The following is a 19,287-nucleotide window of genomic DNA, read 5'->3' on the forward strand; positions in this document are numbered from 1 at the left end:
CTAGGCCCCTGCAACAGTGAACACTTAAATAATAATGCATGTAACCGAAAAGATTACAACAAAAGTTTTTTGATATGTAGACATATTTAAATTATCTCCAGCCTCAAACTGTCGACAAATCAAGGTATAAAGTAGCTATATGGTGGACTGTAACTAGTTTGCTATGCCAGAAACATTTTAACGTAATTCAAACATTTTCTGAGATTCCCAACAAGATCAACTGATTATATAAATGTTTAGTTATATTGCTATCTCTAATTGGTACCGAACCGTTGTAAACTAATCAATTATACCTACATTTATTTTAGCAACGATCAAAATTAATTGTGTTAAGTATTATCAGCGTTTTAAGAATAATCCTTAATACGATTAAGATTACGCTTAATATCAGATGTTAAATTACCTTGTTGCATTATCTAAAACATTAATTTTGTGGGGATTTTTGAATATTTTTTGTGTTGTGAAGAAGTGAATGCGGTAAATATTACTCCGAATTCAGACTTGAACGGTTTTATTCAAACATGAAACAAAATAATACAAACACCAATCACCCGACTATCAATAGTTTTTATAAATGCAACAGATGGAACACTTACAGCCGCCGCTATTCATAACATGAACCATTTATTGGATGTGGAGTTGTGATGTGGATCTATCAACTTTATTTTAGAAAAACGTATCCCGCTCGGTTTAATCTGCACGAGTTTTAATTAATTGTGTGGATGGCTTAACACAATTGTTCCATTTTGCCTTTTCATTATTTTACTAGTTATTAACTTTAGTAGATACTATAGTAGATATTACTTGTTATCGTACTTTAGTTTACTGATTGGCTGAGCGTTAGCTTAGATTATCACTTGAGAGGCTGGATAAATTTCCTTTTTGTTAGTCTGTTCACACGATATCACGAGAACAAACTAACTTATAGATTTAAAATTTTGCATAAAGCTTCATTTCTATATAGGCGACATCTAGTTTGATAATGATGCATATTATACAACGGGAGTTGGCTGAGCGATATCAAACATTGTTCTTAAGGGAGACCATGAGGACAACGAGAACTCTGCAGGAAAAATAAACTTTTTAACAAACAGTGCAATCGTTTGAAATTTTACAAATTGACACGTTTATATATAGACTTTAAATTTTACATGTAACTTAAGCGAAGGCTGTTACGTGAAACATGGTGGGCGTGTTCCTAAATTTTTTTAGGTTGAAGTTGACGTATTAATGCAACAAGTGCTGTAGGTTCATTTACGTATCATTGAACCCCTAGAAATAAATCATCAATTAGTTACATAATTTACGTTTAAATGATAATATGTCATTACTTAAGTTATCGCAATACTCATAAGTAACATAGATGGTATCATTATTTAATTAATTAACTGCAACAATTAACTAAGTAATCAACAGCGCAATAGTGTATTTTGTAACAATAAATGATCTAGTAGTTTTTAAAGTAATTTCTGAACGAACTAACGTCATTAATTACGCCATTGAACGTCTGTAACTCGAATTAGAGAACAAACAAAATTCTCATTACTAATTTGTGGAAATGTTTCTTTAAAACAAGTAATTTTGTACAGTTTTTATAAATATTAAACGTTTTCTAAATGGAGAGCCACCACTTTCTTAGTAACACTTACAAAAAAGTTGGAGGAATTTAGCTGTGCTCGTGCAGCCCTAATACTACCCTTTCAAAAAACGAACGCTATCTGTGTGGCGGGTTGCGTTTACGTGCTAGCCGCTGAGATGAAGGCGCAAGAATCTCTTACGACTTTAAACTCACGATTTCGATTTGCCGATTATTATTCACACATACGTTATTTTCAAAAACACGTTAAACAACAATATAACAACTGAAAAACAAGGATAAGTCCTATTATTGTTATTATTTGGTATTCTCTTATTATTTAATTTACAATCACTTCAATAATATTTAATGCTTAGAATATAGTTTTCTAATAACAAATGTTACTTACAATGATTGTTTTTTCATTGGAGTTCTTCAATTCCACTCAAGTTGTCCTCCTCTTCTGTGTCACTGTCACTGCTGTCTGTATCCGAACCAACTGATATAATAAGGGATTCTATAATATTGTCAATCTGGGGTTTTGCGGCTGCATAGTCCCTTTCGATTTTCTCTACGTGCTCGCACTTTACTGACCACTCTTCTGCGCCCATACTTGATATCTTGTCTTCGCATAGAGCTTTAGCTTGATACATAGTGAAAGATGTATTTCTCATAACCACATGATGTTGACTTCGGCCCAAATTAACTCAATGGGATTGAGGTCTGGGTGGTAGGGCGGAAGTCGTAAGATGTCATGATCCTGTAGTTGAACAGTTTCGTCCAAGGCGTACCGGACATGCCTTGGTTTATATAGCTGCACAAGTTTGTAGAGTTCAGGATAAAAGGATATCGTCGCAGAATGGTATTCCGTTTTTTGAAAGCCACACCTTCATATCTGGCTTCCTACTTTTTGAAGTAGAAGCTTTATCAATTTGTATGTTATGGTAGGGCGCGTTATCGAATACTAGTACTGAATTTGGTTCTAAATTCGGTAACACTTTTTCTTTTATCCACTTCATAAAAATGTCCCCATTCACATTGTCGTGGTAGTCTCCACTATGGTTGCTTGCTTTCCAACATGTAAAAGCATTGGGGAAGAACCCTTTCTCTCCATCCGCATGGATAAAATTATTAGTCTCTCGCCCTTGGAAATCGGCACGTGTAACCCTTCATTTGAGCCATTTGACCAAGTTTGGTTAGATACGTGAGACGATAGTATATAAGATTCGTCTAAATAAATTATGGGGCGTCCTTGCTCCCTGTAATTTTTCAACGCTCTCAAGTATGTTATCCTCTTCTCTCGGATTTCTGGCATTTCAATTAATAATATCCTATTGTTTGCCGTCCTTCTCCAAGTAAATTCCAGGTCCTTTAATACTCACCTAAAACTTTTCTCACAACCCTGGAAATATATTTTGTCCCTTTGCGCCTCCCTCAAAAGTTTTGCAGTCGGTATTCGATGTTCTTCAACATGGAAATTGTCAACTATTCTACGTCGTTGACGGTTTTTGTTTGGTGTAGTAAAAATTGACTCACCTATGTTACTAACCTTCAACTTGTTAAGTTAACTGTTTATTTTAGTCACAACTCGCTCTGACACTCCAGTTGCTGCAGCAGTTCTTTGGCGAGCCTTTGACAACGGAATTTTAACAGTTTGATGGTCTGCCTCTTCCTTCATAAATGTATAAACATTACTCACAATTTCGCGAGCCTGACTATGAATAGGCTTTTGACTTTTGACTTTAACTCAACAGACATTATCGGTAAAAGCGAAGCACAAGCTACACTCAGCACTGTCACAAAACAGACTGATTGTGGCGAGTGCGATGAGTTATTTGGGCCAATACGATTCCTGAACGGAGGATTTTAACCATGAGTCAAAGGAAATGTTTTCGGGACGCAGCGCATAATGCTACCCCGCCACCCCTCCCGCCCATCACCACACACTCCAGGTCACGCGCACAGCTAAAGTCCTCGAACTGTACATATGGATTTCACTGAAATCTTTCAGTAAAATTAGGAATTGTTTGTTGTCTAGGTTTGACAACCCAAAGGTACAATAAAAAAAACAAAAAAAAAAAAAAAAACACGCAAACTAAAAGTACCCACGAGGAGTCATTACTATCAATTAGAGTGGCATATGAGGGTGTAAAAGTTTTACGGTTATGGTTGAGGGGGGCCGGCCATAAATATGAGGGCTTCAACTCCAGGAATCTGTAAACTCACGCCATTATCAGCCTAACAGGATGCTGATTACGGTTTGGAACAAACAACAATAATAGTGTGCACTTCAAAGATTGATCTCCAAGTTCACCTTCCCTTTGTTACTTATCGGACTGTTGCGGTTTGGAAAAGGAACAAGGTTTTTTTGATGTGTATAACTTAATTTTGAAGATATGTGAAGTTCTCATGGAAGTGACTAAATACTACCACTGTATAGTAGGAAAACCCATCATCGTAGTATTTTGACCTCAATACAAAATAAAATTAGATTTGGGTTTTTCTTTTGGGAATAAATTTTACTAGTAAAGGGATTTTATATAGGCTAATTAAAATATAAAAATGTGTATATTGTAAATAATTGATCTAAAATAAATTATTTTAGACAATTTCATGCAGGATTAATATTCCATGGCTAATATTCAACTTAGAACAAATTTGTTATTATTTATCGAAGAAATTATTTAGAACCCAAATAAGAATAATGTTAAATCAATTGTTTCTTCAATTTTACAATGGTTCATTTCGAAAAGAGAAGCACAGGCGAATAAGTCAATTTATTTATTGTCATGTGTTTGTGTGTGTAGGTCTACACTGTGTTTTTACTTTTTTAGTGTGCGGTTGACAATGCCGAGATTAAGCAAAGCTCGCCACGCTAAGCATAAATTGGATTGCCAAAGTTGTAAGCACGTAACATAAGATTTATACTAGCAATCCTAGAACTAGATTGAAATAATTAACCTAACAATATTCACATTACAATAATAAAAAATTGGATTAATTGACCATATGAGACCTACATTACATAGTATATATATATATATAAAACTTTCACAAAAAGGAATTAATTCGCCAGAACTAGACTCGAACCCGATATAAGCTCTTGATTTGTTTCATGTGCCCTGAAGATTTAGATATAAACAACGTAATATGAGTATATTATATATGAAGAATAAAATAAAGGTTTATTATACGAGAAAATAAAAATAAGTTTTCGTATGGTATTGCAGTAGGTTCGAGTCCAGGCGGAGCATGAACGTTGAATTAAGTTGTACTAAAATTGTCGTTTATAAAAAGTGTTATTAATATATGTTTATAGTTTAGCAAAATACTGTTCGATTTACAAGCTGGAAAGTTATATTTTAGTAGCAAAGGCAATGATTCCCAGACGACCAAACACTAGAAATGCTATGAAGGCTGTGGTTGTTTATCAATATTACTATGGCAATACATTAGCGTGACTCCATGTTCTGAAGAATGTATACTTTCTCTCTTCAAATTGCATCCCTCTTCGTTATCATCAAACCAACCCTCGAGAGTGGGCGAGGAGAAGCGTTGAATAGGCTCAGCAGGATGTTTTGTTTCATGAATAAAAGAAACGTCTGTATACTGGTCAAAACTACCCTTCCTTGCCTAAGTCCAAAGTTTTCCAAAAGAAATTCAAACTGAGAATATTGACATTGTATACTGTTCAGGACCACTCAACATATTAAGCCATACCATTTCCCTTAAATAAATGTCCTATTTAAATAACTGTTTAGTATATTGACATGCACATATTTTACTTTTTGAGTTATAAAAATGGAAACTATACAGCATCTTATTTTATATTTAAAAACAACGGATATAATTAAAGAATGACACTGTTATGGTTCCTGTAACTAATGTAGTTTGTGTTGAAAATGGTTAGTGGTGCTTGTAATAAATATTTTAACAGACTCAAATAAAAATAATTATTAATGATAGACTACCTCCAGGAAAGGTCGTTGAGGTATTACGTCGGTGATTTAAAAGTCAGATATAGTGAAAATAACTTAATGATTCCTTCATTGTTATAAGGGAAAAGCAACACTTAACCTAATTTTTACAACACTAAACCCCAGTCACGTCTTTATCTTTGTTCATATAACTATAGGAGGGTTGTAATAAAAAATCTCGCCTTTGGCTCACTGGGAGATGCCCCCCAACGCATCTAATAGAATGTTGTCCAAATTCGGGGACAAATCTGAATTCGCCATTGTTTAAAATGAGAGCATTGATTTACCAGGAAGTTGAGTAGACCGTAATAATATGTAATTAGAGTAATGAGTTAAGCAGAGAGTCGTTTACAAAATATGATTTAACTTATTTTTTGTAACATATTTACTTAGTGTAATGGAATATCTATAAACATCTGAGCTTGATGCTCTATATGGTTTATGGTAAACGTCTATTAATGTTATATTGAGGTAATATTGGTGAAATTATCTTTAAAAACGTCACATTTCCAGAAACGAGCCGTGCCACACATTTTCCTGAGCAGAGATTCAAGATAATGTAAAATTTATTGAGACCATACAGAATTTGAGTTCTGTAAAAGATTAAACTGTTTCATTATTTTACACATAAAACACTGAATTTGAATTTTGTAGGTAATTAATAACATTACTAAAAATTATACCATATTTTAGAACACATATTATTAACATAATTAAATGGAGACATTTTTAAGAGTATTATAACCAAAACATAGGAACCGGAAACTATTCAATGCAAAACGTAGTATTGTTATCAGGATAATGTGAAAACGGCCACCAGTACAGAGGACTCATGCAGTTCATACTAGAGTATCGTACTTGAGCGGTAGTAAAGCTAACTAGTTGGATAATAAAAATAGAAGACTAGTATTACTCTTTCCATGGTTAAAACTTAAATGGTAACGCATTATATGTCAGGAATTAAAAGTGTGAAAGTTTTACTGGAAAACCAATCGCTGCACGATCCATAAGCCAGGCATAGTACTATAACTGCCGGTGTATAGCGGAACAATAGGAGTTCTGTGGACTGCTCCTAGCTAATAAAACAGTGGGATCTGTGAAATTACAGCACATATTTGTTTGCTTGAATTTTGTAGTTTAAACGATCATTGAAACACTTGTGTAAAATTGAGATTTTATTTTCCAAAACTTATTTTTCAACAAAACCATATGCGTATTAGAAATTTTTTGAAAGCTATTTTAACTAAAAAAAAAAAAAAATTATGGTTTGCCTGTAAAGTCGGTTTTACGGGCGAAGATTTTACGTGACAACGTCTTTTTCTCGGTAGAATATTTATTGATATGAATATTATTAAATTGCACAATAGGAACAAGGAATTGAATGAAAATAAGAATTGCACAAATTTTAACTATAGAAATATATTTTGTTTACTAAAACATTGTACATAATTTGAAATTAATTAAAATTTGTTATTGTAAATTGTAAAGTTGAATAAAACATTTACTAAAATTGGAATTTGAAATTCTTGCTAAACACAGTTAAATTCTAAATCCGCGCGTGGTGATTGGTCGGTTTAGTTCGTTTGTTTGGTCGCACTGTTATGACAGGTTAGAGGTTATAATTTGTTGTTTTAAATGTTTGACTAGCAATACGCGCTGTTTCTTCTCAATCGACTGAATTACGATTGATTGCAGAATGATTTAAACTAATAATTTACTTAACACTATCAACATTTGTCAATAGTATGACATAACCTATAAACTCAGTTTCTCAACTTTTGTGTCAATCTAACAATTAATCAATCAATCATAGTTTACGATAATGAAATATCAGTGTACAATTATTTACCTTTATTGTTGTAGTTGTTGTAAATGACGAATCTAAGCACTCCACATTTTCACGAATAAACATAGTTATCTGCTTTATCCCGTGCGGCGGACCCACAGTTATCTGCTTTATCCCGTGCGGATCCCGTGCGGCGGACCCACTGGACGGGCATCGTAACGTTACCGGGCGTTACACTTTTTCATGAGTGACTCCGAGCCGCAACCTAATTTAAGACGTTGTCACGTCAAAATAGTAACTGAATACTACTTTTATATTTTGGCAGCAACTAATTCTTACAAGGGGATTTTAATGTAGAAAGGAGTATTAATTAGCTTTCGTACAGGTATGTACGAAAAGAGACCAGTCAGTTATTTCCAATGAAAAACAATACCTTACACTCTATTATTCGTAGTTTTTGTGAAAAGATTAATATTTACGTTAGCAGTCACTGATTTAAAAATTAAGAAATTTCTTTAGTCCACTAACTTACCAGATGGTTTTATGGGCTTAATTATGTTTTCTAAGCTGGAATTCGTCAACCCGCTTACTCATGTCAACACATAATATAATACGATAGGTAAAATGTCTTGAGGGGCATATGTTTGTAGACGCCACCAAGAATTCATTCTTGATTGTGGACAGCAATATAATAGGGTCTGTAGTAGAAACAGTTCTTTCTACAGTTTTCAAACGCTGTAAAAAACTTTGTTCTTCACAAATTTGGTGTTCTAAAACCACACTCCTGCAATTTTGACCAATTTAGTAAGTGGCTTTCTTTGACATTACGTTTTGTAAATGAAAAAATATATTCAATAGATGAGGTAAGAACTAAGGTATTAACGTTCTAGTAGTATTTACTTGCTAATAGGGTTAATAGTTGGTTTTTCCGGCGGACATCTTGATTTTATCTCCATCAGAACAATGTTACACATCAAATACCTTTACGCCTTTCTTTGATAGAGTTATTGGACGTTTCTGATTATAAAGATCTACTTGACATGCATGTTATAAGGAATATACATCCAAATACCCTACAGTTTATGAACCACTCTCACAGGTTGTGTAGAAAAACTATTTCAAACTGTTTTATATTTTTAGAGTGTTTAGTTGTCATACGCTTTACAAGAAAAATCTGTTATTTTCTAAAACATTATCAAATACAATTTTAAATTTAAACCATATGTATATCTAACAGTATCGTGGTATAATTATCCCACAGGGACCATAAAAGGGAAAAGTTAATCCCTTGTGTGTGAGTCACCAGCCAAACGAGTTTTCGGAAGGAATTCTAATTAGTTTACTGGAGAACAAACTGCGTAAACAGTAGAAATACTTTCCACCATTTGCCTCTTTCTTCTGTGTTTGTTTTTGTTAACTTAACGTAGTTTGACTTTTTATGTATATTCTGAAGCACTAGGTCGGAACCCTTCATCACATTACTTCAGGCTGGGTTCTATTTTTTCTTTGTAAGCATGCAAAAAATCCCACGTCTGAACCAGGGATTCGAACCTGGGTCCCTGAGTTGTAATGCTAAGACGCTAACCACTAAGCTACTGGGGACGCCGACGTTGCTTTATCCAATTACTGCTGTATCTCGCGGACTAGTAATTGTGCGTCACTTTACCTTGTCAAGATATTACCAAACGATTTCAATTGGTTGAGCAGGAAACGCACTGAAATAGAGGAGGCAAGCAATTAACTTAACCATCGTCATAAACAAAGGGTTGAGTCACTGGGGTATGAATGGAGACTAAACTATATCAGCATTCAATGGTTGACTGGGAGAAGTAGATTAATCTATAGAAGATAATCTTAAAATGCTTCAGGGTATCGTTCAAAGCATGTAGTTTGAAGATCTTGGTAATCTGGGAAACTGAAATCCCATGCACAGTTGTAACTAGCTATGTGCAATATTTGAGGCTATGGCTCAAACTCAGGCATATTAATGCATTCATCGTTGCACCTCCACCACCGCTGGGTCTAATTGTGCTCTGGATAGGTTGAGAAGTGTAGAACAAGAAATCTACCATGGTATAATAGTAAGAGTCCCTATAATTAAAAAAATACACTGTGGCTTTAAAAAAACTTTCATTTTTACAAGTTACAGTTTTTAATAATGTGCTCAGGTCCTCTAATAACAGCCAATACATTTTTACAATTTGAGTTAAAATTTCATTAGAGTAGATATAAGAATGGCTATATCTGCCGTTATTAGAGATCTATGGTTGGCATACTAATCGGCAGCATTGATATCTTTGGATTCAATATGGTTCTGCCAATACGGATTCAGATATATTGGATTCTCAGACCAGTCAGAGAAAATATAAATACATTTGATATTTAGAAAATACGTACTTTAGAACGTAATTTAGAAAGAAATGATAAAAATAAAAGCTGAACATCAAGTATAGAATCAAATAAAGGGCCCTATTTTTATGTAATAATTTATTTGTAATATTTTTGAAAGGTAGTATTGAAAAGAGAAAACTAATCACGTCAAATCTGCATGAAATGTTACGTATAACTATTTAGGCCTAACACCGAAATATGAATATGCGAAACTAAGAACTGTACAGAATATGTAAGATCTCATTTTATTGGCTCTCTATTTAAGCGATCGTGTCTTAAAAAAATCAACTTATTGTTAGCAATTGTTAATAAATTAGCAGGACCATAGGCCAAAAAATAAGCGATACGTTTTTAGTCACTGAAAACAATACATGCCTCATGAAAAGAAAGGGATTTAGGTTCTCTTTGAGATTGGTTAAAATATTATCGAGCCAAATAAATATATGTCCATTTGAAACACGGATAAATCTGCCGTTTTTATTTTAAATTTATTATTGACGGTGGGTGATTTGAAAGGATAACAGGATTTCTGACTTATGCCAACGTTATATGTAGCAAAAAATAAAACACTACTTTAGTAAGTACTGGTATCTACCCTCTTCTCCAGGTTTTAAAATGTAAGATAAAAAATTATAAAAATATAAAAAAGACGACAGAGATTCAAATTCATACTTAACAACCATTATACGAAATAATAAAAAATACATCGGTAATCAAGCTCAAAGTGAGGAAAAAATAATGTTACACAAAACAATACACTACTACAATACATAAAGTACACACAGCAAGTGCTGTGATTTTGCATCATATATTGTAGCAATAAGTTCGATAGGTCTAGTCGTAGTTTGTTTGTGCTTCTCCAACTTTGGGTAGGATTTCAGGTATACTTTTTATGTTTGACATAGAAAATTTCATTTGTAAAGTACAATTTTAGCGTATTCATCACTTTGTTATTTATTTTCTAATTTCTGTTTCTAATTTTAATTTGTTTAAAGTTCTGCAACTGAAGAAGAGAGTAGACAGCAATTTTAGAAACGTTGATCTAAATTTTCGTCCTAGAATAAAAGCAGTTTTAATTCATTGAATCTCGTTGGACATGACTCATTGACGATGATCCAATTAAAAATGTTACTCCCTATTATAAAAAATGGAATAGATTTCCAGATCCACACTTCCAGCAAATCATTCCTAGGCCGTGGGGTGCAGGGGCGTGAGATAAGAAAATCGTGAACAGTGAGGTACTCGGTGACTGGATGTCAAACTGAACGTGAATGGACGATTGGTTACCTCTCGTCAGGCGGGGCGAGATCACGCCGCAATTCCTCAAAATGTCCTTCCAGCCCGTCGGTGGGTCAAAGCGCCCTAGTAAACAGGCATCAGTCACTCAAACAGCCTCCAGGACTGTCAGGGGCATTGGCGGCAAAAGTTCAAAAATAGTATGAAAAATGTCAAAATACAAGAAAAATCCTGGAAAGGGGAAACAGAGAAAAGAAAAAAAACATGGACAGGTGGCTGTAAAAGTTTCTTAGGTAATATAAAGTTACGAAACTCTGAAATAAACAGTGAGCAAACATTACCTAGAGTGAAAATAGAAAGAAAACAAGAACGAAAACAAAAATATATAATTATGTATTTAAACAATAAAATAATACTTATGTCCACCATAAAACCAGAGATAAAGTAGGATACTGAAAGAAATAGGTAAATATATCACAAACATAACACTTTAGAAAAATTAGAATAGAAATTTGTAATGTTTTTGAGTGGAAGAAGAAATAAAATAGCTAAAGACTGTAAATTGATCGTAAATGTCTTTTGTTGTCTATGCGAAGCAGTTTGGGTTATACTACAGCGATGTTGAACTAATTTATTCATTAAAACACACAAGTAAACTTTACGAAATATATACTCGAATTTAATATGTTCGCATAATTCGCAAAAGCGATAAAGCCGTGCTTTCTAACACCTGCTACATATTCTCCATAATATCAGAAAAAGTTAAAAGAAATATAAAAGTATTCTCATAAAAATTTCCTATTCGATTTCAAAAATTTTGAAAATTAATTCAACAATTCACGCTATGTATAAATTAAAAAGAAGTTTAAATCCATGAGCACTGGAATTGTCACGGTATCATTTAACACATTGAAAAGTGAATCGACGGACAAAATCAATCTAATAAGTTAATTTGTGGCATGCTAAATTGTAAAACGTGTAGCGGAAATAAGCACAATTAGGTTTTTATGTTGCTACCTATTTTTCAATAATGTAAAGAATGTTTATTAGTACTTTTGGTTTAGAAAAACTTAAGTTTTTTTCAGGGAACAGTAGCTGTATAAATAAAACCTGTGTCATTATAAATTCCAAAATTATCGCTTCAGAATTGCTTTACTTAAACAAGATTTAAACATACATATTTTCAAAGTATTAAGAAATTTAATAGATTTAGTTAAGTATCTCACAACTTATATGAAATAAATCTGCAATATGAGTAAAAAAACTAGAAGAAAAACAAATTTTGCGTTACAGAAAAGTAATACATCATTAACATTTTGGAATTCCCGTACGATGTAATTTTTTACCATAGCAAATAAATGAGATGTTTAATTTTTTGTATAAAACTTAAATTTAGAATGGGGTTTTAAATTGTATGTTAAAAAGCAAAAGTTCTTGTATTCTAATTAGTTTTAAATCTTCCATAAATCTGGATAACATAAAAACCAAAATAAATATGTTTATAACATATTGGAATCCTAGAATTTCTTAAAATGTTATACCAAAAGATCAATTAAAGGGGATCGGCCTCTCCTTTTTATATAAAAAAACATTCCGTTTCATTAAAATGGAGGGTATTGATTACAAGTTCTCTTTTCTAATAAAACGCAGTGATTTCAGTTAAATGGAGGCTTTTTAATAGTTGTTATTTTAGACACTCTGTGTTCTGTACCAATTTACTGTAATCCGTGACTTTTTAACTTTATGTAGTACATATCTATTATAAAACCAACTGAATTTGTGTATAAATTTTATGGACGTACAAAACATGCTTGATATGGGGTAGTACATACTTAATTTATATAAAAACCAAATAGATTTTAACTTAACAACCCTAACATAAAGTTAAAACAGTATTTATGTAAATAATTAATAATTTATTTTGAAAAGAATTAAATTTTTTTCCAATAGGGGCTTAAGTTTAAAAATAGACTAAATCAGAATAATCCTTATGCGGTTCTGTAAAAGTTTATCAAAACATGAGCAGGCTTTCAAAATAGAAAATTATACAATACCAACAATACCTAAAAACTACTTTTGTTTGATTGTAATATGATATATTTGAATATAAAAAATTAATTATAAATATTCAAATATTTTACAGAATTACGAGAATAATACTGATATCATACGTAAATAACCTTATAACAGTTATGTATTTAATATTTATTCATATATTTCTTCTAAAAATACAGATTCTTAATTACTATTCATCTCTTTAAATTAGCAATGCTCTAGAATTTATAAAAATTAGAAAATAAAAAAATATGGAAAATCATATAAATACTGATATTTCAAAATTTAACAACACAAAATGTTGTAAAATGAGTTCTTGACTAATCAAAGTTTGTTTTCCAGGTACAAATTTAATTTCAATTTTCTTATATCGATTTTATAACGAGTTTTATAGGTCACTTAAAATGGTGAGTAACAAGCATGGTATATAATAATAATAATAATAATAATAATAATCATTATTATTATTAATTCAGCATGTTTATATGTAATGGAAAAAGGAACATAACTGAATAAATATGGTGATATACTTTAATTAATTGTAAAATCAGTATTTCTTTAACTGAAAAATATCAAGTATGTGGTATGAAATTTATTTTTTTCATTATATTTGAAGTTTATGAAGTAACTAAATTATGTAACACAATTTAAAATTGAAAACCTACTATTAACTAGCTTGTGTTTGTAGATAAGAATGTTTACAAATTACTCGAAACAGAAGTAGTTTCATTTTTATGAGTTCATGTGATTTACTGTTAATACTTGCAATAAGTTATGATACATTTCAACTCGTTCCACCTTGCGTGTAAAAATATATAATACTTATCGACCACCACTAAACAAATAGTTAGTTGTTTGGTTCACCAACAAAGTCTAGGGATGGTTAAAATTTGCCAAACGGTATTTACAATGGTTCAATACGTGAACTACTGTCAAAGCCTACAGAACGCAGTGGTCACCTACTTCCTATCAACACATGCCATGCAATAACCTACGTACCTTACAGTAGCGGGTAGAGAGGACGATGTTATGACTTACCGAAGGGAAGCTCGAACCTGCAGTCCACTAATAGGGAGTGTCCCGTGGGGTTCTTTGTGCCCACAACCTCCCCTCCCATCATCACCAGCTCGGCGTCCAGGGATACCCATTCCCCCGGGCCCTCCTGGAACAAGCATAGTTATTAGTCGTCTTGTTACTACAATCCAGACATTCTCTGAGCACGTTATTTATAACATAAAGTATTGAAAGTATGCTATTAAAGGTGTGGTTAATAATTTATATTTTATAGCCTAGTGATAATATTAGGAAACACAATAAAGCTCGAGATATTACTTAACTTATAGATTTAGGGCTAAATTGCTAGAATTAAAACCAGTTTGGTTAACATTTTTACGATTATTACTATTTATTTATACATTAAAACTAGACAAAAGTGGTGATTAATATATTTCTTTTGAGGTTACAATGGAACTATTTGAATGAGGTTATGTTTATAGTAGTGGATTTTAACCATCTCAAAATAAGATTCACGAAACTTTTAATTTTTGTACATACACTTTATTAGTTTGAATGAGTATCCAAGTTACATTTTAATAGTATAAGCAATGTGTTTGAAAACATTTCAATACACTGAAGCAGAACTCACAGGTTGAATTTACTGGAATTTTCCATAACGTTTGATTGTATTTACCAAATGCAAGGTATTCAGATATAATATGGCATCCTTGATTACAATAGACATGGAATAAACTTTTATTGCGAAACAGGACTTAGTTAATTAAAATCTCTAGAAAGATCTTATGAACAGCAATAATGAATACTTTAGTGGAGTTCCACAAGGTTCACTATTTAGTTCTGTGTTGTTCTCAATATAAAAATATTAATAGGCAAATTATTAGTATTACATTCTTTACATTGTGATGAAGCAATAATCTTCAAACCAAACTTACACACTCAATATTTCGGACGATGTCTTATTTATATTACATTTATAACTATTGCTCATAACACCTATAGGTAATCAAAAATTAACATAGTATATTTCATAAATTTTGTATGTTATGAAACAGTAAAAATAAAAAGCAAAAATTAGCCAGCCGTATTGCAATATCTGTTGGTAGTTAATCACTGGCTCAGCTGTTCATTTAAAATAAAACTATAGGTAATTTAAATAAAATGTAACTGTCGGGTGAGAACTCTCCATGACCATAATATAAGACACAATGCAATCCTCAGACTCAAACTATATAGATTCAATTTATTTGAACACCTTTCAATTCAATTTGAGTTTAGATAATGTAATAATTCACCCGCCTCTATTCAAAAAGGAAACGATAAACATTCACTATTTATTAGAACGCTTTAATATTTTTTAAATCCTTGAAATAAAATCTATGGGTTTGAAGAGTTAATGGTTAATGAATCGATATGTTAGAGATTCTTAATTAGATTAGAAATTAAGCATTACAAACAGTAAGTTATTTAAGTTACAATTAAAGTTATTTATTTACAAAACGATTGGAAAAGGCTCGCCTGAACTTAATAAAATTAAAATTATTATCTAGGTAGGAGAACGCTACACCAAGAGTCGCGTAACAGGCTTCGCTCAAGTTGCATGCAAACTTTCAAGTTTGTAGTTAATTTCATGCTTGATGTGGCCTGCGAACAGTTAAAGAGACGCAATCAGAAAGAAAAGACATTTTTACATCTCCCGACAGACAAAAGGGTAATTGTGTCAACCTACTGAGTAGTAGGCTTCAATGACGCTCAGTAAATTTCATGGAAATGCATCCTATGAAACAAGTTACATGCGAATTTCCGCAAATGAAACCATTTTCATTATGCCTTTATATTTTTGTTTGTTAAGGTGTGTCATAGCAAGAAGTTCCCCCAAGATGACACATGTGTTAGGATAGTTAGGCCGCGTTTGTTAGTATGTCAAATGTTAACATTCGTATAATTGTATTTTGTTTGTTTATAAAATCATTTATTCTGATATTTTATCGTTGTCACGATGGTGACCCCTAAGACCAATGTGCAATCAGATGACGTTTTAAGTACGACATAGTAAAACATAGTTTGGCATAGTTGATCTATAGTCTAAGAAAAGATCAATACTTCAGATTTTGCATTGAACTTCAGCGAAAGCTGTTACGTAATACGGATTGAGTAATACTCCTATAATGTATTATTATATTAAACAATATAGTTTGTAAGCTTTTATTATGCCTAATTAGTGAAGAAATTGAGGGATCGTAAATGTGATGTGAGAGAAAGATGGGACGAATCCTGAAACATATAATTGGAAAACTTTATGCTATTATTAATTTAATATTTGTAATAGTTTGGACATTTAGGTATTACCGAAAATAGCATAAAGTGTAAATGAATTATTTAAAGTTATATTATAACTAATTATATCCTGAAATTAATATCATACATATATATTCCTAAAGGATTTTTGAAGTGTCAAAGTAGTTAAGGTAATAAAAGGTCAAATGTATCTTTTGTAACTCGAATTTGACGGTTAAACTAATAAGCAGTGAACATCCCACGGAGTTGTTCACATAGAGGTTATTCACTTGACAAAGCGGATTGACCTTTCAAGAGTATAATATTTTAGTCGTTATAGGATCACGAAGGTGGAAGTGAACACTTGTTTATGAAATGTCAAAAGTTACACTCTTCACCCAGTTAAAGCTGTTGCAGGTAAAGGTCGTAAATGTCAGTGTATTGTATTATGTTGGAGATGAAATGCGGTTTCATCTTTGATCTCTGTGTAAGCAAGATTAAAATGTCATTGTTGGTAACAGGAGATCCTTAGCAGTTATACGTTCGTTTCCATACCGGGTATACAGAATGTATCGCGATGGCCCAAAAATGGATTTCATATTTAAGCGGAAATTTACATTTAAGCACACACAAGTGAGAAAATGGTTTTCGTGAAAATATAAGTTCGTAAATGCTTACACGTGCTTTTGTTTGTGTTTTAATTTAACTCATCAATTTCAAGATGATCAAGAATGAAAGTTTACGAATGTGGTGGTTTGATATTGATCAAATTTTATAATTCGTAAGTGGATTGTTTTTCCTGATTTTGGTTACAGTAGCAATACAACTGTAATAAATGAATAATTCCTATTATATATTGTCATATTCTTAGATTTTTTAATATAAAACTACTCGTAAATTTATAGAAACGGTTATATTCTCCGACTTCAAGGAATTACCATACAGTTTAAAAAGAATTTGAATTTGTTATCGACATTCATGTTTCTAGAAGTGGGTGATGAAAAGAAGTTCTCCTCTGTAACTTTAAGGCACTAAACTACCGGACTTTTAGTGTTTAATAGTTTTAAAGTGGTCGGCAAACACTATCCCAGGGATACCATTTAGAACGAGGTTGCCTAGAAGCCCTTTTGTACTATATGGGTAATAGGTCTTTTAAATTACTAATCGTTGACTCAACGACTCTTCCTTAGAAAATGACAAATAAGGCAGGGCCGTTTACTGTATAGATTGTTAAGACAATTGCCCACTAAATTGAATGAAAAGGGTCGATTAATCAACAGGAATCCCAGAGAATACCACTTATTACCTTTTTAGTTCTATGTCAAAAGTTAAATAAAATGTGTAACCGACAGGGTCGTCTGATCGTAGGTTAGTAGTGTAAAACACCTATCATTGAAATTAGAAAAATAAAAATAGGGTAGTCGAGACAAAAATTCGTAGAATAAAGGAGCTGTTCCCACTATAAGTAGCGTGTTCCCCTCTTTAGCGTAATAAACTCTACGCTCTTGACTTTTTATGAAAACCATATGTGTGTAGAATTGATTTAATTGAAGATGTGTCGCAATTTTCAAATAGCCATCAGAACGAGGGGTAGTCAAATGCTGCACACGGTAATGCGATCAGCATGGAGATGGTAAGGAGCCATCAGAGCGAGCTGGAGTAGTCGTACGAGTATAACACATGGATTACAACCAGTATGGTGTTGGGAATGAGGGAGTAGAACGAGTGGAAGTTGATTAACCATCGCGAAGCGTAAGTAAAATAGTGGGGAATGATATTTCACTTCTAAAAAATATGGGCTCAAGTATAGTCTGAATTATTTGACAAATACTTTAGGGTCGGAGCTTCGGATCATATAAGTATAGACACAAGCAATTCTGTTATCAAAACGCTATGAAATGTTGTGAACAAAAATTTAATCCTTGAAGCGAGTAATGGCTTCTATACTGATATATTATTCACATATAATAAAAATGCTACCCATCATTGATTTAAAAGAAACTGGCAATAAAAGAAAAAGTGGTATAAATGTAAAATCTGAGAGAGATCTTTAAAACTCAATTATTGCCAAATAACAATCAATCAATTCCTTTTGTTTGCGCCTGAAAACTTGGAAAAGAAGAGACAGTTCGACTTTCTCTTGCTTTTCCCAAACAGTTGATTTTGAGAGGAACACTCCTTTCCGCTACAACAAACAGCTGTCTCTTTCTCCCTGTCTCCCTCCGTCTGGTCTGAACTCTTGAGTCGGCTACTTTCCTTCGCTATTGAATTAATTTTGATCCACTTCACTTGAATTGAATAAGGGCGTAACATATTACCCAGCATGCTTAGCATTAGTGACATATTACAACATGCTGTTACGATCCAGGTATATACGATTCAAGTAACGCTATAAAATCACATTAATTTAATAAAGAAGAAAGTTGGTAAATATAATGGCAATGGATGATTTTTTGTGGTATGAATAACAGTACAGGGATACGCTATATCAAATTTCGCGTAACAGGTTAAACTGAGGTTACATACAAAATTTCAAGTCTGTAGTTACATTGCAATATTGAGAGATAGAGCGGCAGATAATAATACGGAAAAGGAATTTTTAAATCCCCTTAAAATAAAAAAAATATGCTAGCCAAATTTCATAATTGAACATGCAACATCACAGAGCTCATTCTTGTCTGTATACAAATAAAGTTTCATGCAAGATATTAAGCCTACAGATGTATTATTTCTCGAGATGCTTTCTACATAATGTATTTGCAATTGTTTTCCTTTAAATTGGGTTTCATATAAATGTTTAAATTGTAAAAGAGTACACTAAGTCATCTTACAATTATGTTGGATATTTTGGGATAATTAGGCTCCACGTTTAATGCATCACATGTTAAAATCTCTTATGGGTATAATGAGTATGTGAACAAATTTATTTATTCTGCTATTTCAGTATAACACCATAACACCCGTAATACCAATGC

At 32.4% G+C, this 19,287-nt stretch overlaps 1 protein-coding gene across 1 annotated transcript in view; it reads right to left on the bottom strand.

Annotated features, from left to right (window-relative positions):
* LOC124366714 (phorbol ester/diacylglycerol-binding protein unc-13-like) overlaps positions 1 to 19,287 on the bottom strand; it is a gene marked incomplete at its 3' end in the record, with an annotated part of 350,859 nt that overhangs the window by 57,223 nt on the left and 274,349 nt on the right. Inside the window, exon 6 of the mRNA XM_046823315.1 lies at positions 14,060 to 14,183. Within this exon, the coding sequence (XP_046679271.1) occupies positions 14,060 to 14,183 (124 nt within the window). The remainder of the gene's footprint in view (positions 1 to 14,059; positions 14,184 to 19,287) is intronic.

Source organism: Homalodisca vitripennis, chromosome 7 (genome assembly GCF_021130785.1).
Source record: "Homalodisca vitripennis isolate AUS2020 chromosome 7, UT_GWSS_2.1, whole genome shotgun sequence".
NCBI classification, from domain to species: domain Eukaryota; kingdom Metazoa; phylum Arthropoda; class Insecta; order Hemiptera; family Cicadellidae; genus Homalodisca; species Homalodisca vitripennis.